The 26,035-nt window shown below is 42.5% G+C and overlaps 1 protein-coding gene across 5 annotated transcripts in view; it reads right to left on the bottom strand.

Moving 5' to 3' along the window:
• Window positions 1–25,746, bottom strand: part of ZFAND6 (zinc finger AN1-type containing 6) — a 36,630-nt gene extending 10,884 nt beyond the window's left edge. Inside the window, exons 1-4 of one of the 5 annotated variants that reach the window (XM_088539765.1) lie at window positions 25,729–25,746; window positions 23,544–23,636; window positions 2,188–2,357; window positions 829–937 (exon numbers count right to left, since the gene is read on the bottom strand). In XM_088539765.1, coding sequence (XP_088395891.1) covers window positions 829–937; window positions 2,188–2,338 — 260 coding nt within the window. In that variant the 5' untranslated portion in view covers window positions 2,339–2,357; window positions 23,544–23,636; window positions 25,729–25,746. Of the gene's footprint in view, window positions 1–828; window positions 941–2,187; window positions 2,358–20,164; window positions 20,240–23,543; window positions 23,637–25,728 lie in introns of those variants that run through there. The other 4 variants (XM_088539756.1, XM_010217448.2, XM_088539761.1 and 1 more) reach the window with 4 other exon arrangements.
• Window positions 25,747–26,035: the final 289 nt, after the last annotated feature.

Raw genomic sequence — 26,035 nt, 5'->3', positions numbered from 1 at the left:
TAACAGATAACATCCAACTCTACTTACCTATGACCCACATTACACTACAATTAATTCAGACTTTATTTAAAAATATAAATTCAGCTACAAACTACTTTTATATAACTATCACCTTTCACTGCAAAAAATTCCAGAGCATTTAAAGTTGCTGTTGGTTGTGTCATTCTACACCAAAATGCAGTGATTGTCCAATATAAACAAATACTTAACTTTTAAAAATGGAAAAGACTTAGTAAGCCTCCGAATGATTTACAAGAGGCCACTATGTCTCCTTTAACAACCCAGTTGGGAATAAAACGACTTGTTTGATAACACAGGCTGTGCTACTGACATCTTGTTTTAAGATTCACACATCTTTTCCTTGTTCTAATACTTCCTGCTTTCTGCAAAACAACTGATTGTTATTATATTATTATACATTTATGTATGAGAGTACTAGTCAAGAGCTTTTTGCTATTTTACAAAAAAAAAACCCCTCATATTTCTATGAACGCTCCCTTTGCAAATATATGATCAACTGCACATTGAGGAGTTGGAAGATGAGCCAGAGAAGTCTCTGCAGCACTGTGTGAAGCTGGCAATGCTGCTTTGGGAGGCTAAATTCTAAGGACAAATTTGCATTTGAATGCAAGACATAGCTAAGATCAACTACTACTTCCTGTGAGATTTCTAGCTTTAAAACCAGCAGTTACATCTTGCATATTATCTGCAAAATTACCTGCATGTTATTTGCAGGGCCCAGAATCAGGGCAGACTTAGCTTAACCCTGTTGATGTGTGTTCAAGTAAAAATCACAAAACAGTAACAACAGTAACAAGAATGGTTTACCTTTGCTGCATAGATGGAGTTGATGTAGAATCTAAAGTTGACTGAGTTTCCTGGGCACTGCCTTCTGTGCACTGAACCGGTAAGGACTCAGTTATACTACTGACAGAAGTTGCTGGAAGGAAGACACTAATGTAAAATGTGTTACACGACCTCCTGGGATTGCATAAGTTACACAAAATGTAATTGTTCTCCCACCCCCATGTCACCAGCCAGGAAAGGAATTGAACATGTGCTTGCAACAGTTACTGAATCTCTGCCTGTATCACAATGGAGCATGATTTTACAAGAAATTATATTTGGTTTTGATCATGCTGGGCCCCAAGTAGTTCCTCAGCAGAAAGTTTCAGAGCAGCAGCTTTAAAGGAGTATCTTCTGCTACTTACAGCACTTAAACATCCTGCTTTGCTTAAGCTGCGTTCTGACAGCATTCTCTTGGTGTTGCAACAAGCAAAAGTGGATATATAACAATATCCTAATGCCGCTTTAAAATCAATTTTGAAGTGGCAGAACCTACGCTCCTAGATTTCAATTAATGGAAATTGTTTCAATATTAAAAGTCTGTAATCAAAGGAGTCTTCAAGGAAGTGTGACAGGGCACTTCTAGGTGTCAGTATTCAGTTGAGCCACAGGAGACATCTGAATCTGCAGGGAAGCACCCTCTCATGCTCCTTCCCCCATTATGGTGATAGTTTGAACCCCAACATAAAGACAGCAGAGAGGAATTCTTTCTTGGCACCACCACTGAAGAGGAGAAAGTCCTCTAGTTTTTCTAGGAAACTTAAAGTAGGAAAACACCACTTATTTCAATGGGTTGGACAAATATGCTTTGGAAGAATGACTACAGTGCATTGGGCATTGAGCCAAATGGGGAAAAAGTATCATTATCTTAGTCATATAAAGTTAAGAGAAATTATTCTAAGAAAAAGCTTTGGGGGATAATCCTTTGGCATCAGGTTCAGGCATATAAATACTTCTATTTTAAATGCTTTGACTAACATTCCCCAAGTTAAATGTTATCTTTATACTCCAGCAGTTTCAGGACAAAGTATGTTGGTATAGTGTTTTGCTGCATTTTTATCTTGGAATTCAACACACCCCTATTAATACAAAAGGTATCAACAACAGTTTACTTACTGGCAGACTAATTACAGCATGCTTCTATTATTTAATCTAAGTTTATTCCATCAGGTAAGATATTTAAATAGAAGACAGTGGTTTGTGCTAATGTTCCTACACATTCGAGTGTACTTAGCATTCAGACATGGTCAGCAAGCAAGTGTTGCCCTACTGTGTCATTTGGAGCTGCTCAAACAGAGGGCAGAGCAAGTGGCTTCAATCCAGCACGTTGGCCTTACTTACCAGGAGGGCTAATTCTACCATTGCTGTTCTGCCTTTGAAGATGTTCTTTGTAGCAAACTGAACACATGCCGTTCGTGCGAGGGTTCCCATAAAATCCGCAACCAGTGGAACAAAGCATGGGCACTTGGCTGCGGTTGGTTTCTTGAGCCATTTTCCCTTCTTCTATAAACCTGAAATTGATACATACAGCCTGTTAGGTAGTGGCAAAAACCATCCCTCATTAATGGTTATATTTAGAAATCTGAAGTTCCTTATGTCTTGCCAAGAGATCCTCTAGAAGATACACTGGTGGGTAACTCAGGATCCTTTAAGGAAGGGGGATCTATACATTCTGTCCTATTAACATTTATACAGCAGTACGTAAACCTTGCCTGACCCACCCAATCTCTTCCAGCCCCACCATTTTATGATCTGCATACAGCTTATGTTTAAAAATAAATCTATTTATCAACCTTTCAAAATGCTGGACCTTAACTTGCTACTAAAAGTGAGGGAGAGAGGAGGAAGCACCTACTCCAGACTTGCCTTGAGCCTTGTACTCCTGATACTGTGAACGAGAACTATAAAATGAAAGGCAAGCAGGGCAATATGCTTACTTACTGCATAGTAATTAGAATTAATAATAGCCACATGAATTCCCAGCTTACCACTTAGCCACTGCGTCACTAGCAAAGGACAACACAACTGTTTACGACAACCTGCATTATATTCTTTTGCATCCAAAAAGTGTACCATTTCAGTCAAAAACATTATACTGGGTACACACACACACACACACACACCTCCTCTAAGGTGTAAGAAAATAGTAACATAAGAAAGTGTTAATTCTTGTTAATATAAGAAAGTAGTAACATTCTTGTATTTAGTATTTTAGAAAAATACAAATAAATCATACAGTGTTTTATCTTTGGCTTGTATAGATCAATAAACCTTTTTAATAAAGTTACCACAAACAACCACCTCCTTCAATGGGCCTTTTAACTATTCTCAAGTGGCCTAACTCATAGGTTAAGGTATTGAAATCTGTCACTCAAACTAAGCTGATTCACTTAGTCTCACTGATTCACAAACAAATGCTCAATATTTTTAAAGTATCTTCTAGCCTTCTTTTGCACCAGTTTTGAAAGACTGAAATTCACCCCATTAAGTAATAAGTATTACACTATATCCATTATTTTGTTCGAGGTAGTTTGTGCCTACCATTTTATACATCTCAATTAAAAAGATTAGGATGATACACTGACAGTGTTAACTCAAAACAAATTTTAATGTCAGAAGGAGGACTGATTACTGTAAACCAACATCTCAAGTAACATCAATACATGTTTTAAAAGCAGAGAAATGGAAACCCAGAGGGGAAGGGGCTTCAAGACATTTGAGTACTTTACCACCCACCAAGCTATAAAATTTGATTAAACCACAGAAGACCAAGGTAAAAAGATCCTCTTTTATGTAAGCTCAAAAAAACCCCAAGTTTCTAATATTTTTCTTTCAGATAAAGCCTCATCTCCCTTGACACCCACGCCTATTGCATTCTGTTGTTTTTATTTCCCAAAGCCCTATGAAATTGATACCTCAATAGCAAATCTTCAGGTTGCAACAGCAACACCAAAATGACAGTCTCGTCTTCTGTTCAGAGCAGTTACCTACTCTAAGGACCAAAAACTATTCAAGATACAAGACAAGGGAGATGTACAGGCAGGAAGATTATAAGTGTCGCTGACAGTATCTCACTCAGCCTTGACCTGCAGTTAAGCTCAGTGATTGCACCCCGATATAGGGCCTTTGCTTTTGACATGCAAGGCTCCCATTCATCTTAAATAGCAACTAAATTTGATTTTGTTGAAGTTTTGCACTTGTGGCACAAGAGCATTCTCATTCTTCTCTTCCTCTAAATAGCCCTTAACTGCAAATATCACACGTGGGAATTCAATTCCTCCACTGGGCCCAATATTCAGCTAAGCCATTTGAGTAGCCTTTAAACACATGTTCTCTGGGTCTGTAGAACTCAAGCCATGTTCAAGGAAACCTGATGCAAGTCAGCCTGGGCACCAAGTTCAAAATACTGATAAAAGCAAAAAACTTCTAGATAGATTTTTTTAGTGGCTTGTAAAGATTTGGTGCCGCAAGGTAAATATTACCTTTCTTTTAAAATTAAGACAGTGGCAGAAAAAAAAAAATCTATCATACTAACTTTCAAAAGTTTACCAGATCGCTCCAACCAGTGTGCAGGAATGCAACAGGAGCACCAGTTATTATAATTTCTCTTAGTCCCTGAAACATCTTCAGCAACAACTGTTGCTGAAGGGACTAGAAACCAAGGAAATCACAAAATATCAGTTTCCAATGTGAATAAAAAAAAAAAAATCTGGGCCAATGTGGTAAACAAGTTGTGAAAGGGTACAAAGATGCCCAGAAGAGAAACAGGAAAAGCTGGACTGAGTTCCAGCTCAGCCAGTTCCCCAGTTCATTAACCAGTGGATCCAGCCATCAGCCAAAGCCCAAGCCACTGGCATGAGGCTCTCGAGCACTTCCAACTCCAAGGGAAGTGCCAGGGATTCCTCTGACGAGTTTTAACAAAGGCCACAGGAAGTGGAAGATCTTCTACAGGTTGCTAATACTTGAGAAATAACACGCAGCAGAGATGGTATCAAACTGCCACGGTGTTATTAAACCAAGTGAGAAAAGCTGAACTAATGCACCAGCTTTTTGTGCTCAGAAGCAAGCAGTAACACACACTGTTCCACATCCGGGCTCTCACTGACCCAATAGAAAACTGACCATGAGCACCACAGGAGACAGTCTGTAAGGTCATTAAGGCCTTTGAGATAGTTGAACTGATTGGTCAGGACTGTTAAATTAAAAAAATAAGTAAATTAATTACAGAACAGCAAACTAGTATACTAAGATTTGCTCTCAAGCTTCTTATGCCCATTTTGCTCCTTCTCTTTGCTACCACGTACTGAAACAGTCCAGGGAAGCCAAGTTAGGAAACCAACTGCTTAATCTTTTGCCAAATTAGTTTTTAACAGAGACCAACTTCCCTGTTCTGGTTTGTCAGACTTTTTTTTTTTTTTTGGCATGAGAAGAGTGCTAGGATTGGGGGGAAGCTGCAAGGGACACGTGGAACCACTTCTTCCAGCAATAGCCTTCCGGGCTCCAAGGGTCGGGAAGACCGTCACCCAAACCCAAGCACTGGGTACGTGAGGGAACAGGCACCCGGGTGCTGGCAGCTGCCGCCACTGAACTTCAGACCTGCCTCCCCCGCAAACCTCCCTGCGCCGGGAGGGCCGGGATGGCTCCGGGCTCTCCTCCCTCCACACCGGGGCATCAGCGGGAGCAGCAGCCGAGCCCGGCTCGGCCACCGGCAGCAGAGCAGCGAGCAGATGTTTCCAGGGGAAAGGGAGGACCCCCTTCCCCTCGGTGCTTGGCCCAACTTCAGAAGATTTGTTTTAAAACTGTCTAATCTCTTGTACAAAAAGGTCCATGATATCTCGCGGCCCAACCATCGCATAAGCGAGTAATGGTGGCCTGTCATGAAATTGCATCCTTAAAAGTGCTGTGAAAGGGGTGATCCTGCTCTCCCAGCCCCATCCCTGGTGTGCATTCCCACCCCTTCCTTTGCTTTGGATCTAACAAACACGCGGTGAGTCAGATCAGCTTATTCATCTGACAGAAAAACAGGATTTTTTTTTTTTTTGGTAAAGTGGATGCCTTGCTGATCTAACAGAAGACTAACCATTTTTTTTAAAAAAAAGACCAACTCTAAAAAATTTGAAGTTTTCTGCAAAGAAAGCAGTATGGATGAGAACAGGACAGCGTTTTTTCCATCTACTCCTGTAAAATGTATCTCAAGTATATATTCCCATCTGCAGTTTAAAAATTGGCCTCCTCACTTGACTTGAGCATAAAAAAAGTAACTTCTAGCAGGACTATGGTGTTGGGACCAACAACCCACCCTTGATTCAGCTTAAAGACAAAAAACCTCCAAAACCTTGCAGTATTTTAGGCACGTTCTCGTTTGCTTTGCCGTGTACTTGTACAACCAGTTGTGCGAGCACTAATGAGAGGGGAAGCGCGCGGGAGGAGGACAAGAACCTTCAACAGCTCCCTCTGTCCCTGCACAACACCACGACATCTGTTTTCAAAGTCTGTGGAAGAAAGTCATATTCTGTGACCTGAATATTTCCTGAAATAAATTCCTAATTGTAAGCTGACATGTTATCTTTGTTTTATTACTACTCAATGAGTTCAAAAATAGTGGTTTTAGCCCAGAAGGCAGCAGAGCTGTGCGCTACCAGGCTAAATCCTTCTACTCCCTTGGAGGGTGTTTACAGTCGCTCCAGTTTTTGGGCATCTGTAAGGCCTGATGCACTGAAGTCCCACAGGAAACCTGTATTACACTGTTTTTATTACATAAAATTAATAAAGAGCTGACATTGTGGAAATGTTAAAACAGGGTAAGTTTAGACATTGGGTTTTCTGGTAAAAAAAGAGGGCTGTGTCTTCCAATACCCTGCAAAGTAAGTAACAAAATCCTTGTTTAAATCCTTTCCCCATGATAATGGATATTTTAATTAAAATGTTTATATGCTACTAGTTTCAAATAACCAGTACTTTTAGCTTTACAGGCTTCAAATATTAATCAGTAAGATCAAGGCAGCAGCATTTAGTAATATTAAACACTCATGGTTTAGGAATAATCTCTCTCTCTCTAAAAAATCCCATTGAGAAGTCAACTTCCTCTTCATTTGCCTTCCTCAAAGAAAAAGGTCTCTTACATTCTGGTTTTCCTCACACTTCCTTTTCACTCATGGATATCCATTGGGACAGCACCTACTCTAATCCCACTCTAAAGTGAGTCCCATCACAATTTATTGTGTCTAATTTAGAGACTGTCAGCACCAGGTTGGTGCGTTGCACATGGACAAGTGCTATCGCACTGCCAGCGGTCTAAGTTGTGGTAGGGAAGGCAAACACATCCTCGCAGCAGTTACCCTGGCTTCAGCCTTCATCAGCACATGTAATTTTGTGTTCTGCAAACACTCCCAAAATTCATTCCTGGTATGAGACAGAGCCCTCCCCAAATGTTAATTCTGCAGCAGAAGAGACCACCCAAACAGCACTTTGCTGCCTCAGCTGTGCTACCAAACTAAACACAGTTTGCACCATACTAATGCCAGCTTTAAAAATGTTTCTTAAACAGAAAGCAGACTATTTAGTTTAAGATATTCTTCACTGTCAAGCAAGACGGACCAAAGCACTGACAGATTTCAACTGACACCTCAAATCACCTAAAAGACAAATCTAGTATTAAAAACAAGTAACTGAACTACTCTCTGTTCTATTATAACCACCTTTATAATGAAGTGCAGCACTGATTTAAATAGCATCAGTGCTAATAGTCATCTTCTCCTCTTACTTGTGAAGCAAGAAACTGCAAAATGGTAGTTTGTGTTTCTCAGACAAACAAAGCCCACTCCAGGCCCAAATACGAGCAAGATAGGAAGTCATGTAAACAAAAACATGTTTCATTTTGCAGTACCTATTGGTATACATGTCTGATACCACTCGTATCCCTGTATGAAAAGGCATGTTCTTACAAAAAGCAATTAATAGGAAATGCATTCTTCTACGGGCTTATCCAAACAACCGGCAAATAAAGCCGCCAAGAAAGGAGCTTTGTTGAATCCTGCTGCAGAAGTTTCCGAAGCGCCGTGTCAGAGGGCAGCGCTTCACACGGATCCTGCAGAAACGGGGAACCCGAGTGCGGAGGCACCCTGCCGAAAGCAGGGCACCGCCAAGGGTATAAAAGCACCAGAGACACAAATTAATAGCAAATTACAGAATAGCCCTGTTTTCTTTTTGCTCCACCATTCTCCCCCAGAAGACTCCAATTTACATTCTCAGAGCAGTTTGTAGCTGCTTCAAGGCATTAGCCTGTCTCAGCAACTCGCTAAGGAGCCAAAAAGAACTGGCAGGTCTGAATAGGGGCCTCAGTCATTACATTTCAGCCTGGCTTTTGGTTGCAGTCAGAAGTGTCATTTCATCTGCAGCTCACCCTGGCTAAAGCATCACAGCTGCTTCGGATTTGCCAGCAGCACTACATGTGTAGCTACACTCTGACCCAGTTTCAGCAGAATGTTTTGGGTTAAAAGAAAGGAATAAAAACCCCTCACGCACAACACACAATTATTATGGTTAAGGACCAGCGAGGCAGGCAGATCTGCAGGAGCAGTGACTGCTTTGTTTGCGTAGCTGCAAAACACACGACAGCTGCTGCATTTTTCACAACACAGGAGTCACCAACTTCCTCAGCACCAGAAGAATTTATGCATTTTGAAGCCTCCAATTTATTCTGGTAGACTCCAGATTTTCCTTCTGCTGACAACTAAATAAAGTTTTAAGTGGCCATTTGAACACCACAAACTGACTTTCTATAATGCCTCAATATTGAAACTATAATATTCAAACCAGTGACCAAAGACTTACATAACATGTTTTCTCAACTCACTTGACAAGTCATCCAGTATCTGCTTATGTTCCAGTCTATTCCTGCTGGACAGCTTTTTATTCTTGTTTCATGCATGGACTTACTTTAAGCTAAAAACAAGAACAAGCACTTATATTAGATAGTCCTAACTGAAACTTTACAGTTTCAGAAGATGGAAAGAACTTTTTTATCCACCTCTAATTTTGATTAGTCAGCAAGTTTAGATCTCTCTGTCCTTTTTTGTTTATAGAATCTCATTATGGACCTCAAGAAAGCTCTTTCTGCACAGTTTTTAATCCTGCAACACTGCTTTAAGACTGGAGATTGTTTACTCACATGGTTCAGAATTAAACTGGGGTATAAAGAGCCACAATAAGTATGAAAAAGGCAAATTGCAGAAAGGAAGAGGGACAGAAAAGACAGAACATGGGTCTTGAGGAGGGAAGGCACATCAGCAATTTTCACAATCGATATGAGCCAGAGTATCACAGCAACAGAATTACATCACTGTAGAGCCGAGGAACACTTGCTATAGACAAAGCCTCTACTGTTAAAGCATTTACATTGTTAGCTACAGCGATCTGCTGTTGTTCTCCAGGCTATGTGAGGAACAAGAAAACGCTTCACTGCAACCTCTCCACTCTTAGTAGGCAAGAGTAGAGATGGGGAGATCTATACTGACATTACAAGGATCACTGATAATAAGGATTCAGCTTTCTGGGCATGTCTCCATACACTACACTATTAATAGATGTTACTTTGAAACAGTAATTACTACTTGCAAACATGCTCAACCTTTGCAAATACAGATTACTTACCAGAACAGTTTCAAGAAATTTAGGATGAACTGCTGTAAAATAAAGAACTTTAGAAACTTGTGCTCATCTCATACATATGCATCTAACTTCTGTTCTTAGGCTTTAAGTGGTCACTGCCAGCAAAACAAACAAACAAAAAAGTAGGTTTTTGTTACTCCAAAAAGCTGCCATAGTGAGGAACTGGCTTTAGTTCATGCTGCAGGGTTGGGGCGGGAAGGACAGCAGTGATCACAGCTTTGTGCTCTGGCATCTAGTAAGTTCTTAACACCTAAACTACCACATGAAGTTGTATATTCCTAAAACCTTCAAGATTTTTCATATTTATGATATATCCCACATTTAATTAAAAACATAAAAATACAAATCATGATGCCAAGGTTTTATCATTTTCACTACACTTCTTGGTTCATCAAGACTAACACTACCACATCATGAGAAATAGACCCTTCAATACAACGGTATCCCAGCTCTGAATTTCAAAGAAACGGCCGTTTCCCTCCAACTGAGGGAACTGAACAGCCCTTTTACTTCTGGTTGCCCAGCAGCCCAACACATCTGTAGGCAACCCCAGCTAATCCAGGAAATTCCAGCCCAAGGAGGGTCCCCATTAGGATCTAAGTCTCTGGTCTCTTCAGTGATGATTATCAGGAAGTTTAAGCTGACCAAGCTCTATTCAGCTTGACCTGTCCAAAAGGCAATTTAAAAAATAAAGCAAAGCAAAACCCACACATCAAAAATCATTTCTTGGATTCAAAAAAAAAAAAAAAAAAAAAAAAAGGGGGGGAGGGGGGAGGCAAATAATCCTTGAACATGCTTGTTTACAGTCAGACAACAACAGGAACCTGCAATAGAGATAGCTAGTTAAGCATTAAAACTACTGAGAACACTGTAACCACTGTTGCTCTGTATGTGGAAAAAAGACCATTTCTGAGACACTTATAGACCAAGAAAATGAACTTCAAAGCAGTTGAAGCAGTGGGAACAATTTTTGTCACAGGATCTTTGGGAGTATCCTGGTGAAGGGCATCCAAGGACATCTGAGGTCTGCAGGGGGGACACAGGCCATCCACCCCACATCCTAGCCAAGGCCCTGCAAGTCAGGCCACAAGCCAGAAGAAAGGCCTAAGTTTTCAAATGAGTTTTACTTGCTCATTTAAGCCTACTCAGAATATCTATCTAGATTTAAGGCTAGAGATAGACAGACTCTGTGGCGTCTATTTTTGGAAGACACCTATCTCTGATGAGACTGCAATAGAAATCTTACATGATGCTACATTTTTGGTAGAAAATGTCATTATTAATAAAAGAACACGCTTTGAGGCAGTCACGTTCAAGTTTCTCTGCTCAAAAGACATAAAAATTCAGGCATTACACCCATTAAAAATAAAAATCAAGTAGTCTCAGCAATTGCTTGTCAGCAGTCTGCTACCTCAGGTGGCACAAACCACAGGTTCCCACATGTACAGCTGAACTGGTGCCAAGCTGCAGTTACGGATCCTGTGTGAGGAACCCTGCATTGCCCAGCACTCTCCAGAGCTTGTGCTATCTCATGGCTGTCCCTTGGTACTGAGGTGCCTAAAGCCAAAGACACAGAGGATAACTTGGACTCCTGCTATTTCTGTCATAGCTCAGCAAGTTTAAGATTTATCTGAGATCTGACAGGCAGAGTGTAGAAACGACTTCTTTTAAAATGCTTTATAAAACATAAGGATGCTGCTCAAAAACAGACAACCCAAGGTTACATTCTGCTTTCTTTGGCATCATATTTTAAGTCAGTGGTTTCAGAAATCAGGAGGATGCTTAAAATTAGAAACTGAAGACTAAGATTCACTGCATTCCTTTAAGATCCCAGACTAAAGTTTGAAGTATGTAAAAGCAGCGCAAGTCCATAAACTATCGTTGAGTATTTATGATCAGGCTTGGATTTACCAACTGCTGAAAAATAGTCTGTAGAAAAGATTCAAGAATTTACAAGATGAGTATATGTATAATGACCAAAAAGAACAGATAGAGATTTAGTAATCATTTCTTCTGAGCTTCAGTGGATAAGTAACCCTCTCACAATACAGCATAAGTTGTCCCTATTTAAAACCTATCGAACCTAAAAGAGATAAAAGCCACTAACACAAGTGCCCAAAATAGACAATTTCTTGCTAACAAGACACCTGTTGCTGAGAACTGGCAGTAAGCACAAAACACATTAAAATTGTTTTTGTAAACAACACCATGTAGAATTTTAATTAGCTTATAGTGCTACAGCTCCACACAGGCCTGATGCTAATGGAGGTCCTGCTGTAATACTAGGGTTCCTAGATGTTAATAAAACACAAGTATCATCATCTTTTCTAGTTAGCGCATCTTGAATACAACTTAACTTCCATGCACAGTATGATTATCATGCATGATGAGTTGTTCTATTTAGAAATAGGCAGTATGTCTAATTTAAGTATTCAAAATTATACAATACCCTTGCTGTGGTTTGAAGGAGAACTCAACCTAAAGCTAAGACCTGACCAAACACAGAGGGTATTTAGGGACAAGTTTTCAGCAGAAGACTTCCAAGTATGATGCTCCCAGAGGCAAAGCTGTATTCCCTTTTTTTTTTTTTTTTCCCTCCTTCTCCTTTCTCCCAGAAAGGCATTTAATTTAGGGGATCAGAAGTGCTACTTTACTTGGACCCCAATGCCATTAGGACCTTTTTTTAAATATATATATATATATATATATAGCAATTCCTGCACAAGCCAGCTTATGTTAAACATCCAAACTAGGCACTGGATGGCTAAATATAAAAGTACCTTGCACACAGCACAGGAAGATGTTACACAGTTGATCAGCAATTACAATTTACCTATCACTTATTAAACTGTCAAGCTGTATCGAAGATGCAGAAATACCACAAAGTCTGAACTCTTGTATCTTTCCTTGTTTTCCTTTTAACTGAGTTTTATGCCACTGGAAGACCGCAGTGTGTGAACAGAAGAGTATATATGCAACCAACATGAGAGTTTCAAGTGCTTTGGAAATAAAGCCAGTTTCAGATAATTCTGGCAGTGATGTGGTGTCAGCAACTGCTCTACCTTGAAGACTTTGTTCCTCAAAAGCTTGGACCAGTTCCTGTACCTGGTTCATAGTGCAGCTTCAAACTTTTGTGCCAGTACAAACATGGGGGCAGTGCTCTGTAGCAAAAGCACGGGACTATCAAATTAGTATCAGAGTTGAACTTTAAGACATCGTTTCAATCAATGGTAAGCAATGGAAAAAATGCAAGCTGTGTGTATCAGCAAGAGGCCAGCGTTGGAAGTGAAATAAGAGTTGCCCTGTATCAGCCTTAACTATCCAAGATTGTGGCAGATTAACAGATAAAGGACTAAGGAATTGTCAAGAAATCATAGTTTGTAAGGTACCTTCCTTTTTCTAGATGCCCCAAAACAGACTATTTGCTCAGATGGAGAAGTCACTACACTATCTAGGCAAAGCTGAGTAACTAGTAGAGGAAGAGTAATTTTGAGGACAACAAGCATTTTCCTCAATGCTCGCATGGAACAGACGTGATAATATTTTTAATGTTTCTTTCTAAAGCTATACAGAACAGACTGCACAGATTTCAGTTTCTCAACCTGAGCAGGACGAAAGCCAAAGTTAACTGCCAGCATTTGAGCAAGAGGCAGCACTGCAGAGGCTGTGCTTTAATCACCACGGATGGCATCCTTTTTGTCTACTAATACTCTCTTCAGGTACAAGTCCGTAAACTGCCTTTCCAACTAAATCTGCCGTTCATTCTGTTTTCAACCAGGGCTGGGCTATGCAAGCACACATTTCTAGTACAGTGTCTCCCCCGCTTAATGTTCGGAACACTTAGATCAGCAAGTTAAGAGCACAATAGTCTAAAAATAGCATGGCTGGATGCCACTGTCTCCCTGTTTATTACGATGGTACCTTTGTACAGAATTCTTACCACGGCTCTACAGAGGAAAAAAAAAAAAAAAAAAAAAACAGCTGTAAATGGCTTTAAGGGAGGGATTGCATCCAAAAGGAGGGAATTGTTTAGTACTATGTGATTCTCCTCAAGCCACATACTCAGAAATTTGCATTTTTAGAAACATTTTCAACAAAAATTCTTAAAGGGAAGGATGAATCATATATACTTTATTCTCTTGCCACAGCAATCGACCACAGAGCAGATCAATAAAATACAGGATAGCACCACTTTCTAGAGAAAGTAAAGTTCTTGAGAGAACAAAGTAGAAAAACAGAAAGGAATCCCTTCTAACATGCAATACCAACACCTACTCAAAAGACATCAAACCCCATTTTGGGCAACTGTCAGCAAGATGTTGACTTCTGTCACGAGACTCATTCCCTTCCCTGTACAACTACTGTCCAAGAGGACTTTTGCCATAAAAAGAATAGAAAAAAAAACAGGATACTATATATCCTGATTTTGAATAGCATAAGGTCAGAAATAAGAGGGAGATGAGCCACACCAGCTCGCCTCAGGCTGCCTTACAACTGCATTCCCAGGCACCACCAAGCTGCTGCAGTCTGCTAGGAAGACTCCACGACCACAGTGCCCTCAACAGAGCTACTAAAAATAAGGGCCCAACGTGCTGTACATTGTCTCTTGCCAATCTCTTTCACCTCAAATTCTATCAGAGAAGGCTTAAAATGAAACAAAGAGTAGAAAGCACTGTTGAAAAACACCCGTGTGCCTTCCATAAACTAACTTTACTAACATCACTAAATTTAATCCATAATCCAGGGTTTAAGAGAAAACTTCCCCATTTTAACAGCTAACATTGATACTGCTTAAGACAACGTCACAACACTGCAACATGCATTTTACTGTACACTGTGTGCACAATCCTGATTAAGTTCAGCAGAAAGCTTCACCAGGCCACACGAGGAAGCTTCAATAAATTCTTCATCTCAGGCCTTGGCAGTTTGAAAAATTAAGATGTCAGAGCTTTGGCAAGGACAGGAATATTCCTCAACAGAACAGTACGATATTTCTAGCATCTTGGGTGTGCAATGAGGGATCTGATACAGAAGGATAAGTAGATACAACTAATCAGGGATTTATTTCTGTACAGAATGGCTGAGTATAAACTTAGACTGGGGTCACATTATGACTTTGCAGAATGACAAGCTAATTGTTGCAGTAAGAGACTGTAGATAACAGCCATGTCAGTGTAGAAGACAGGATTCAAAGTTCCATGGACATCATGTTGGTTAAAAAAAGGAAAACAGAAGAAAAAAACAAACATTTAAGAGCTAGTCAGTTATGCCACTGTCATACATATGAATTTTATATCAAAATCAAAGCACCAGGTCAAGTTTAACCATGCCCGACTACTATGCCAGTGCACTTAATTTTGCTATGAGATCAAATATCCATTGCTCTCAATATTAGTCTCACTCCCAGTAAGATTTGCTACACTCAACTGAAAGTTATGTAAGCAGTTAATAACATACCTTCAATATTGTTTTCAAGGTTAGAGTGTCTTCTTCCTCCTTTCCCAACATACTTTACACAAAAAACATGAAAACACAGATACTCAAAACAGTTCTGTTAAGCAATCCTAAAGGCTCTTTCCAAAAACCTTCTGGTATAGCCCTCCATATTGCAGCAATTATTTTAGCGTTTTATGATACCAAATCTCTTACTTTTCCACTTACTTCTGATCAAGACAAACACATCTTGTTGATAAATTGATTTTGTAGATATTTGACTTAGTTATCAAGGACTTAACACATCCAATAGTGTATCATACTAGTATGATACCTGAATGGCATAATGCCAACCTAAAAAGCATAATACTAATCATGTCTACTAAGACCAATATAAAACCCTCATGCATCACCAGCAAAAGCTACCTTTAAGCTTCTTATCTAATTTTAAATAAGCCAGGTAGGCAAAACAATCTCAAAGTTCTTCAGTTTTAAAAATACTCTTAAAATAAAGATACTTCTTGCCCCGTCTTGACAAGGGTGCAGACTCTAACACGAAGTCATCTCATCCCACTAAGTTATTCTACTACATAACTAAAAGGGCCTAATTTCACATATGCATTTTAGAAAAACATCTTCGGTTTGCTTAGGACACAGTGCAGACAATTCCTGCTTCTCCGACAACCTCATCTCTTCCCCTCCTCTCCCAAGGAAGGGTGACAAGCAGCTGGTTAAGTGCTTTCTTCTGACAATCTAATCAAGAGATAGCCTTTTGTACAAAAAGGCTTGAATCTGATCTAAATACAGAAATTCTACTTTTTTGTAAAATGAGTGGTTCTCCTTTTTGCCTCTCACCTCCAGGAAGAATTTAAAACACTCAGTGGAAAATAACTGGCTTCCTCATTTAATACTTGGCTTTCAGCAGCCCAATTCTATGGTTATATTCAATGGCATAGACAATAAAATTGTCCAGTTTTCTGCCTCGTCCAAGACAATGGCAAAAAGAAAAGAACATCCAACACAGAATGTCCAAGCAAGCCAAAAGCATTTCACTTCTGTCCTCAAAAATACTGCTACTAGCTCTTGCTTTAAGTTGGTTATGAAGTTTATACTTGTTTTGCTAATCCATCACATGGATAAAAGTGCATTAGCACCGTGAATCACAGGACACACCAGCACGGCACTGTCTTAAACTGTGGGCTACTTAAACCATTCAGGCAGTTGTCAGGGCCTGCCAAGGCAGCCACACTGTTTATAGTTCAGTTCTACAGATACAGGATTATTACACTTCAGACACTGACAAATACCATATCCTGAAGGTTAGAGCACTGCGGTACAAATATAACCTGGCAGGGCAGAATGGCTGGACAGGGGTGGTCTTGAGCACTGGAGAGCAGCACAGAGACAGAATTTCAGCTTCTGCAAGCTTGCCGAAGCATTCAGTTACAGGAAAAGCACTATACAGGACTACATAGCTATACAGGGCTGCTGCTTAACAAGGAAGTGTTTCTTAGGAAATACTCAAATGCAAGACTTCACTTGTTTAACTAACACTCAAAAGATTATCCTAAATTGAACTAAATGAAACAGAAGATGGATGAAAATTGGATGTAACTCAGTTTGTTTCACAATGCAAGTTTAATAGCCTAAAAGGTTACTTTTCAGATAAACAAACCCTGCGTTCCTCTCAACTACAAGATGAGCAAACACACAACTTGAATGAGAAGAAATGATTTTTACATTGTCAAACTTTTGTTTGTGCTTAATCTGTGTTTAGCTCAAAAGCCCTATAAACACGGTTGGAAGAAGGAATCTGTTAAAAATACACCACCCCACCCCTTCAATTAAGGGCTGAGAAGCTTATGACACATCCAAGACATCCAACAAGAACAGGGAAGAAGGATTTAATGTCCCTGATTTTTTTTAAACGAGCTTTTTTTCTTCCTTAACCTTTAAAAATGACCCAAACCTTTCCTCCTGCCGCATACATTCTGCTACATACTAGATTTTAAAGCTGCACAGACCTAAGCTATTTTTATTCCTTTGTAGGTCATATTTAATTAACTGCTTATTTTCATCAAACCTTAATACTGTGTAAACACCCCTGGCCAGAGCACTTGCCGCACCCAGGCTGAGCTCCACACCACGAGGGCACCTATCTCTGTCCGGAGGAGCCTCGTGTCGTATCGGAGGAAGAGGCTGCGCTGCCTCCACCCATCTAGGAGCACAGCTGTGACCACCACCAACTTCCACAGAGCTCCCAGCTTCTCCGGGTCCCTGCTGCAAGCTGCCACCAAGCTAGTTAGCAGGGGCAAACCTGCATCTAAAGATGTCCCCTTTTAGGCAATGTGAAGCTCTCCAAGATGACATTATTCCCTTCCCCCATTCCCTTCTGCCTTGGGCGCACAGCAATTAGCCTAAGTGATCACTAAACCACTGAGGGAAAGGAGGGGAAAAGAAAGAGGGAGACAACTCGATCCACTAATTTAAAATAATTTAAGGTAGCCTAGTTGGCTTTACCTCCAGTGCTCACACAGCTCTGCTGGAGGAGCTTTGGGAGGCAGAGCACAGGGCAGAGGGGACTTCCCAAGCAAGCAGGGACCCAGAGTCACCAACAGGGGCTGGCTGCCCTCCCTAAGGTCACGGGCTGTTTTATGCTGGCCCCACGGGAGGCGCACAGCCTTCCCCATGCAGCGTCATGTGGAACCCGCACGCAGTTACCACCGGGACACCCTCTTCCCAACGCTGCGAAACAGGTTGAGCTGAGAGAGAACAGTTGGTGGAAGGCAGGGTACAGATCCCCTTTTCCTCACCAAAAGAGGAGAGGACATTTGGTCCTGCATTTTGCATGCAGGATTATAATCACTTCAGGAATCTCTTATTCACATCAGATGTATATTCCATTCTGGCACAAGAAGCAGACACATAAATCCCACAGCACACAACACATTCACAATGTTTAAAATTTGCAGATGGAGCATGTGGAAGAGAAGGTTTTATGAACTATAGAAGCGCTGGAAGAGCCAATGGGCATGTGGGGACAACACAGGTCCTGCCAGCGACAGCTCTGAACACAGGCAAGAAACATTCGCTGCATCCCGCACACATAAGTTGTACAGCTGTGCCAGCAAAGTGGGATGTTTATCCTTTAGGGCAGATTTGCTTTCAACAAACAGTCTGCATTAGAACTGTATACATGTGGCAAGAGCCAAGCAGTTCACTTCTATGTTGAACAGATCAGGAGAATTGGCCCAGACAGACACAGCACCTTTCCTAAGCCAGGGGGAAGGCAGGGGAGGAGCTGCTAGAAGAAAGGCTACTTAAATCATCAAGTAATTTGAATCAAGCTGCCTGATGTATTCACTTTTCTCCATTCTAAGCAAAAGCAGCTTTTGCCTAAGCATATTATTTAATACCACATAAATGCTTAAGTTTAAGTATGCTTAAGTGAGTTTAATACACACTCATAATACGTATTTACAGAAATGAAAGCATAAACTATCTTCTTGCCCTCACCTGACACATGAAATATGGCCACTTGATCTAGGCCTAGCATCAGTCATCACTTAAGAAATAAATAAAAAGCCTGACATTTTAACACTAACATATTCCTTTCTTAAGGATCCTTATGCAAGAGGTCTGGCCCACCTCCTGGATAAGAGATCTTGGATACTTACTGCTCATTTTAAACCAGAATTTCCAGAGTTTATACACAAGGTGCAACATTACTTAGTGCTGCAAATAGATTAAAAGAAAGCAAATTAATGCAGACCTATAAATCACTGGAGCACAGTAAGATGCCAGTGTGTCAAGATGTTTTGACATACATAGAAGTAGTTCATACTCACTATTTTGGAAATGAACACAATGGTTTCAATGCCAAACTGAAAGCAGGAGGTATACTGTAATAGCCACATTGTTAAAATATATTCAGCATGAGTTCAAGCAAGTGCTTTCCACTGTTCCTTTTAAGATTCTTACTCAATTTTCACATCCCTTCTTCAATCACCTTGACTAAACCGTACAAATCCTATCAAACTGATTACTTAGATTCAACAAGTATTAGGACATTTCCTTCCCATTCCCAGATGTGTATAAGCACAAGTACTTCTATAAAAATCAGAAAACATTTGGGGAAGCAAGAAAATACTATCCTCAAAGCACTGCTCTGTACATGACCTCATTTAACACCCCTGCCAGAGATACAGAGGAGATGACAATTAAAAACTCTCATTCTCATTAGAAACCCCATTGGCTTCCAGCTCCACTTCCTGCTCTCCTCCCTGTCCCATGCCACCCACGGCAAACTATGCATTTCCTCTTTCTGAGGGCCTTTAAGATGAGAGGGAAAAAAAAAAAAAAAAGGCTCTAAAAATAGCATCATGAAGGCCACAAAGGATAAATCTGGTACAGAAACTGAAAATAACCCTCACTCAAAGACAACACCTACTATCATGAGGTAATACTGGATTCCAGAGCAATTCTGGCAGTTCCAGAGGAAACCTCCCCTCCTCCCCTTTGGCTGAAAGGGTCACAGCTGCAACACAGGGCAATAACACTTAATTTTCCTGCCTGTGTTTGTAGTGAGCTCTGACAGTCTCAGATATTCTGAAACGATGGATTAGAGAGGAAGAGAAAAATTGCAGTGCCTTGGTTTTTTAAATACATCTTCATTCTAAATGCTAAAGAGCTACATGAGACATCTCATCAAGAACAAATACACAGAAAAGCAGCCTTCGGTGATACAGCAACATACAATTTAAACCAGATGACTTGGAGCAAATGCTGTCATTGAATAATCCCGCAGCAGCTGTCATAATTAGTTAGCTCAAACCTCACCAGAATCAGAGAAGTTAGAGTTAAAACCGAGCTCCCCTCCTGCAAGCCCTGGGCAACTCTCAAACACGGCATTATCGTCCTGATTTTAGGATTATCGTTTTACCTCTGGATAAGGTGGCACAGCCTGTCCCTTCCCGACCAAGGGAGCCGGCGCGAGGTGACAAATGACCGAAGAAACTCGGCCAAGTTTGGCTCTCCCGACACCTTATTTCCTGCCCAAAGAGCCCTTTTGTTCTGCTTCCCTGCATAAATGTTAATACTCTGCCATCACCGGGAAACAAAACGACGCGCAAAAGCAGCCACGCACGCAGGAACTTAAGGGCCTCTGAGGGCGGAATCGAGACGCACGACACGATTAGAACCGGAAATTTCCTACCAACAAAATCTGCACAATTTTCTGTTTGCTTCACCCCAGATTAACTTCACTTGAAGCTGCACTCCGGAGCAACCTAGCCTGGGCGCCGAGTCCCGCCTCCGCCGCTCCTATTGGCCAAGGCGGGAGGGCTCCGCCCCACCGAGCCCGGCTGGGCTATCCCATTGGCCGCGCCTCGTATCCATTACTTAAAGAACTTTTTCCTTGCTAGCAGGTTAGGTCGGGCCGGCTCAAGCAGCCGGGGCGAGCTGGTTTCTTAAAGGGGCAGGACGCGCCGGTGACAACGCGGGGCGGGGGGGGGCCACGCGGGGCGCGGACACGCGGGGCAGGAATGCGGTACCTGCGCGGCCCCGCAGCGCCGGCGCGAAGCCCCGGCGGGTCGCGAGGGCTCCCGCCGCACGACGTTACGTAAGGGCCGCTGGCCCGCGGGCTCGGGAGACGCCGGGGCCCGCGGGGCAGGAACGCGCGCGGCCGCCAACTCCCGGCTTCCCGTTTACAGGGTGAGTCAGCAAAAACGGGGGGCGAGAGCCCCTCGCCACCGCCGCGAAACCTGCCCCGAGCACCTGCTTTTGCACTGCAGAACGGGTGCCTCAACTTCTCCTCTGCAGCTTAATCAAGTCCAAGGCAGCTTGGCTCACTAAGTTTCTGCAGTTTTACTGCATTTGAGGTTTTACTGCAAATACCCCGCAATATTGGGGTGCTTTTATAGCGAGGTGCCTCCCTGAGCCGCACTATGCGGCAAAGGGCATAGAATGACCCCTCAGAAAGTGTAACCTTTAATTCCTCTTTTAGAAAGAGCCACGTAACATGTTTAGTGCTACCTTCTATTTTGGACAGATCTATCCCACTGTAAATCCAACAGAACCAAGCAGCAGCAATTGGAACAGTCTTAAGTTAGAACAGAGAACACAAGAATGGAGTTTTACATAATGTTTACCTAACTTGCCCCACAGACCCTTAAATCCAAGCTGGAAGTATGAAATGCAAACCCTTGCACCTGAATTCTGGTCCTAGCAAGAGCCAGTACTACAGAAGGACCAGTAGTTTGCCAGGTCCCCTGAGGACACCTGTGAACCACCCTCACAAAAGGCCTTCTGAGCAAGCGCTATCAGAGCTGATCCAAAGGAAGAACATAGTTCAAGCAAACAAAACACACCAGTAAAGCACCTGCTAAGTGTGCGCAGACCAATGTGCAAAGCTCCAGTGTAGAACACATTAACTTTAGGCCCAGGAGAACAACAGAGGTCAAATCTTATCAAGGGGACTGCCTAGAAGGGAACATGACAACCCCAAAGTCAGTTTTGTTGCTTGGGATTGTACAAAAGGAAAGAATACTGCCCTGAAGTGCTCCAGCTCTCAGTGCTACCACAAGTGTAGCCACATGCAACAGCAATGAAAGAAGGTTTTGTTTTAAACCAAAAAAACATCCCACACTTAATGCAGGCTGCTGTTCCACAGGCAACTCACAGCTCCTTATCAAAACAAGGGAGCAGTTTCATGCCTCATCTGCCCATCTTTCTCCTCCCAGCTGGGCCCATCAGACCCTTCCACGCGCTGCTGGCTCACTCATCTTGCACAAGTTTGGGTGGCTTCTGATAAGCAGGAGGATGGGAGGGCAATGGCAAAGCAGATCCTCCTGTTCTCAGCAGTGTGAACACCTAGATTTGCTCACTTAATCTCATTTTAAAAAAAAAAAAAGAACAAAAGAAAAACAAACCATCTCACTAAATATACCCCAGAATTTATTTGCTATCCTCAGACATACAAAGACCCCCAAAAACTCTGCTAAGTGGGAATCAAAATTATATTTGCAATTGGCTCTACCTCACTGGGCCATAAATCATGCTTGAACACACCTGTATTTAGATGTTAAAAATCCAGACACATGAATTTGTTACTGAAATCACTTTTCCATGCTTTTCCCAAGGAGACATGGTGAAACTAAGAATTAAAAAGTCTGATTTAAGTGCAGTTTCCATAACTAGGTCACGTTTTTTCCTGAAAGCTCACACATTTTGTAGCATACAGTCACATGTTAAGGTTCAGGGTCAAGTTACCTTTGCTATTCTTACAATACCCACAGTAATGCAGGAAAAGCTAAAATAGCAATTTACAGCTGTAAGAACACCAAAAAGGGAAGCTCTGACAGCAGCGTTAAAAAGATTCAGTTTGCTGCCACTGAACTTTGCACTGAGGACAACAACAAGAGAAAGCACCTGACTCATTTGACTATTGTAAGCATAGAAGAGCTAAAAGCCCATTTGTCCTGTAATCTTACGTACACAGAGGACAGTAAGTTTGGAGGACTTGACAGCTCAAAAGATCAAGAACAGAGCCTTTCATCTTTAAGTCACCAGTACAGAGACCAGAATAGCAGCAATCAAAAGCTACTTGTGTTGGTTGTTCGGGGATTAGATGAGGAGGTGGTTACTCACTGTCCAATTCTGCACAGATCAGTGTGAATCACAGAGTTTTCTTCACAGCTTGCACCTGTTTTTCCACAATCTTACACTACATCTTACAGGTTTTATACAGGTTAATAAGTGGCAAAGCAAAAGACCTCTTGCATACAACATGCTGAACTCCAGAGAAAGGACTTTACCCTCTGTTTGTCAATTATGTCAGCACTACAGTATGTGCTGAATTTGTTTATTTTTAAACAACTATTCTTTCAGCTTGTTTTGTATTATTACAGACAGCTTTAAAATTAGTATTTAGTTTTTCATTCCTTTCATGCCCCCAGATGTTGCAATACCTGTTTGTAAGAACAGTCGTTCTTACAAACTTGGTGTATAAGTGTTATACTTGTGCATACATCCATTAAACTTGTGCATACATCTGTTTAAAGTACAATAAAGTAGACGTTTCAGAAATTTGTCATTCAAGAAGTGATTTAAGAAGGCAGTAGTTATTTTTAATCAAACACAGATCGTTATGAGGACCACATCTACACAGGGACAGAGAAAAGTCTCAGTTTGAAGAAACAGACACTCCTTTTCATGCTTTTATACATCCTCCAGTGTATCAACGTGCAGTCACTACAATGTTGGTGAGTAACCACTCCTTTCCAACTTCATTTTATGCTCAGAAGTCTGGAGGCAGCATAAGCCAGATAAAGAGTTCAGAGTTTACACTGACTAAGGATTCTTGAATGTGTTCATTGCCCTCATAGAAACACTACAACCAAGAACGGTGTCCTAGACAACCTCTGTGAAATACAGGTCCATAGTTCCTGGTAGTAAATCGCTTCCCAAGAACGAAGCTGCTGAATGCAAGGCAAGGTCCTAGGAACTTCAGCACCCCTAACTAAGGAGGCCTTGGCATATAAGGAGCAAGGCTTTGGACTCAGCTTGCTATTCCAGGCAGCTAGAGAGCAACATACCAGTCTGATGAGATTTCAGTAATCCTGACAAACTTGGAGAAGTCTCTTGACACTTTCAATCCAAGATGTATTAGTGCACCGCAGTAATCAAATCTGGAAATAACAGAAAGGTGCATGTGACAAATATCAGGTCAGAGAGGACTGTTTAGTTTTCCTGAAAAGCAGCACAGATGCACCAGACAGAGAAGCATATTCCCCAGAGAAGTTTAAGTAGCTACCTCAAATAACCCAAAAAGTTAGCTACCATGACAACTAATTTAACTTCATCCACATGTCAAATTCCAACTGCTTCCTTCTGCCTAGCGGATAATCTATTAAGAGAATAGCTTCAATTTCTCTTTGCTGCACAATATCTCCTGGCTTATAAAGCCACATAACACCCCTAACAGGTCTCAATTACTCATAGCACTTGCCATATTGGTGTTTTTTCACACCAAGACAGGGAATTGAATCTTACACAGCACAGCTGCACAGGTGAGGACTCTGATGATAGATGTCACTCATCATCCTCTTTGGTCTGAGTCCTTGAGATAGGATACGGACATTTCAAAAGACTTCCCTTGACATCAGATATCTCTTGAGCAAAAAACATTTGTATGCTACAATCTTCATAGAACTCGGCATGCTCTGGGCACTAATATATATAATCTATATATCCATATTATCTTTTGTAGTTTAAATCAAGTATTTTGAATACAAGTCAAAGCACATTCAATACTTAAAAGATATTCAAACATAGACACATAACTACCAGCTGCCAAGAAAGCAGAGCCACAAGTTTGTACACTTACAGTTCTCTCTGCAATCAGACTGATTAATACAGCCGTTACAAAAGGACACTTCCACAGAAAGGGGGATTACTTTTATCTGTAACCATAGCAACTTTTCAGTAGTTTGTGTTAATGTTACTCCTTCTGATAACTTGCCACTATCTCTTTCAACCTATTTGTACAGGGTTTTTGTAGGTGCCATCTGAGACTACGCAGTAACAAGAAGCTGAAATGTGAAGTTACATCCTTAGACACCCACTCCCCAAAATTTATTGCTTAACACCAAGTTTTTCATCTTTGCCAGCAACTCATGATCAGTATAAGGGAAAAAATATTTTTATTTGACTTACAGTCTTGCAAGGCAAGTTATTTGAAGAGGTAACTAAGAAATACTTTGAGACTATGTAGGAGAGGCAATCCTTCACTGCTGAAGGAACTATTTGGACAGTAATAAATCCAAGGAGTGACGTCACTGATATGTCAGCAGCCTCGATACACAGCATTACAAGGAACAAAAATCCCCCAAACCACAGTTATTTTGGTGTAAACAAGTAGTTTACAGAGCAGATAAAAGCCAGTCCCACCATCCACAGTCACACGATGTATTTTCTACGAGAAACAGGCCCGGGCACCTCCGCATTAGACAAACAGAGACGGCAGCACCCGGAGAGCAGAGGCCACAGAAGTTGAAGGAGGGACAGGGAAGAGGAGGAAAGGGATGAATTTGCTTCCTCAAAGGCCGCGTTCCGCGCCCCGCGGCGCAGACGAGCCCCGGCGCTGAGCGGAGGCGGTTGCGGGGGGCGCTGGGCAGACGCCGCTCTCTGCTCCGAGGCGCGGGAGGACGAGGGCAGCTTCCCCCTCCCCTGCTCGGCTCGCAGGCCGGGACAGGCCCCGGCGAACACGGCACCTCGCGGGGGAGTCGGCGGCGGCTCCACCCGCGCTTTGCTTTGTTAAGAGCCGTAACGTAATTAGTGCTTTTTTTTTTTTTTTTTTTTTTGGTTATTATTTCAGGCCACTGCTCGGGCCTAACATCCTGTGGCAGCCGGCGGCGGTGTCCGCCGCGCTCCGGCCGCGGGGAGGCGGCGGCTCCGGAGCGCGGAACTTTGCCCGCAGGAACCCGGGGGGGTTCCGCCACCCCAGAGCGGGGCGCACACGGGGTATCACTCCCCGAGCAGCTTCCCGGCCCCGGGGAGCGCGGAACGCGGCGCGAGGGCTGCCCGCGCCAAGGACACGCGCGCAACCCCCCTGCCCGGGGCTCCTCCTGCGCACGCAGCCGGGCGGGGGAGAAAAACAACCAAAAAAGGGAGAAAACAGTCCCGGCCCCTCAGCGCCGCCCCCCTGCCGCGTCCTCCTTGCCAGCCCCGCGGGGAGAGGGGCAGCGCTGCCCGCCGCCGCCGCCCCCCGCGGCTCCTCACCTGCCCCGGGCCCGCCGCGTCCCGCCGCCCGCCCGGCCGCACCCGGGCCCGCTCGCTCGCTCCTCACCAAACTTTTTTTCTCCCCCTTTTCTCCGTGTTTCGTTGCCCTCGGAGTGACGCGGGCGGGCGCTGATTGGCGGAGCTGTGGGAAGGGAGGGGGAAGGTAGCGCCGGATCCCGCGACGCGCTATTACGAGGAGACGGCGGCGACGGGAACCAAAGAATCGCATTTAAAGGGACAGCGGCCCGACCTCTCCCCTCCCCCTGTGTCCCCTTTACTAGACGTGGGACAGCGAGCGGGCGGGCCC

The sequence above is a fragment of the Tinamus guttatus genome, unplaced genomic scaffold (assembly GCF_059628265.1).
Source record: "Tinamus guttatus ecotype Peru unplaced genomic scaffold, ASM5962826v1 Tinamus_guttatus_pri_ptg000004l, whole genome shotgun sequence".
NCBI classification, from domain to species: domain Eukaryota; kingdom Metazoa; phylum Chordata; class Aves; order Tinamiformes; family Tinamidae; genus Tinamus; species Tinamus guttatus.
Note: the sequence above shows the minus strand (reverse complement) of the source record. Positions and strands in the feature narration are given on the sequence as shown.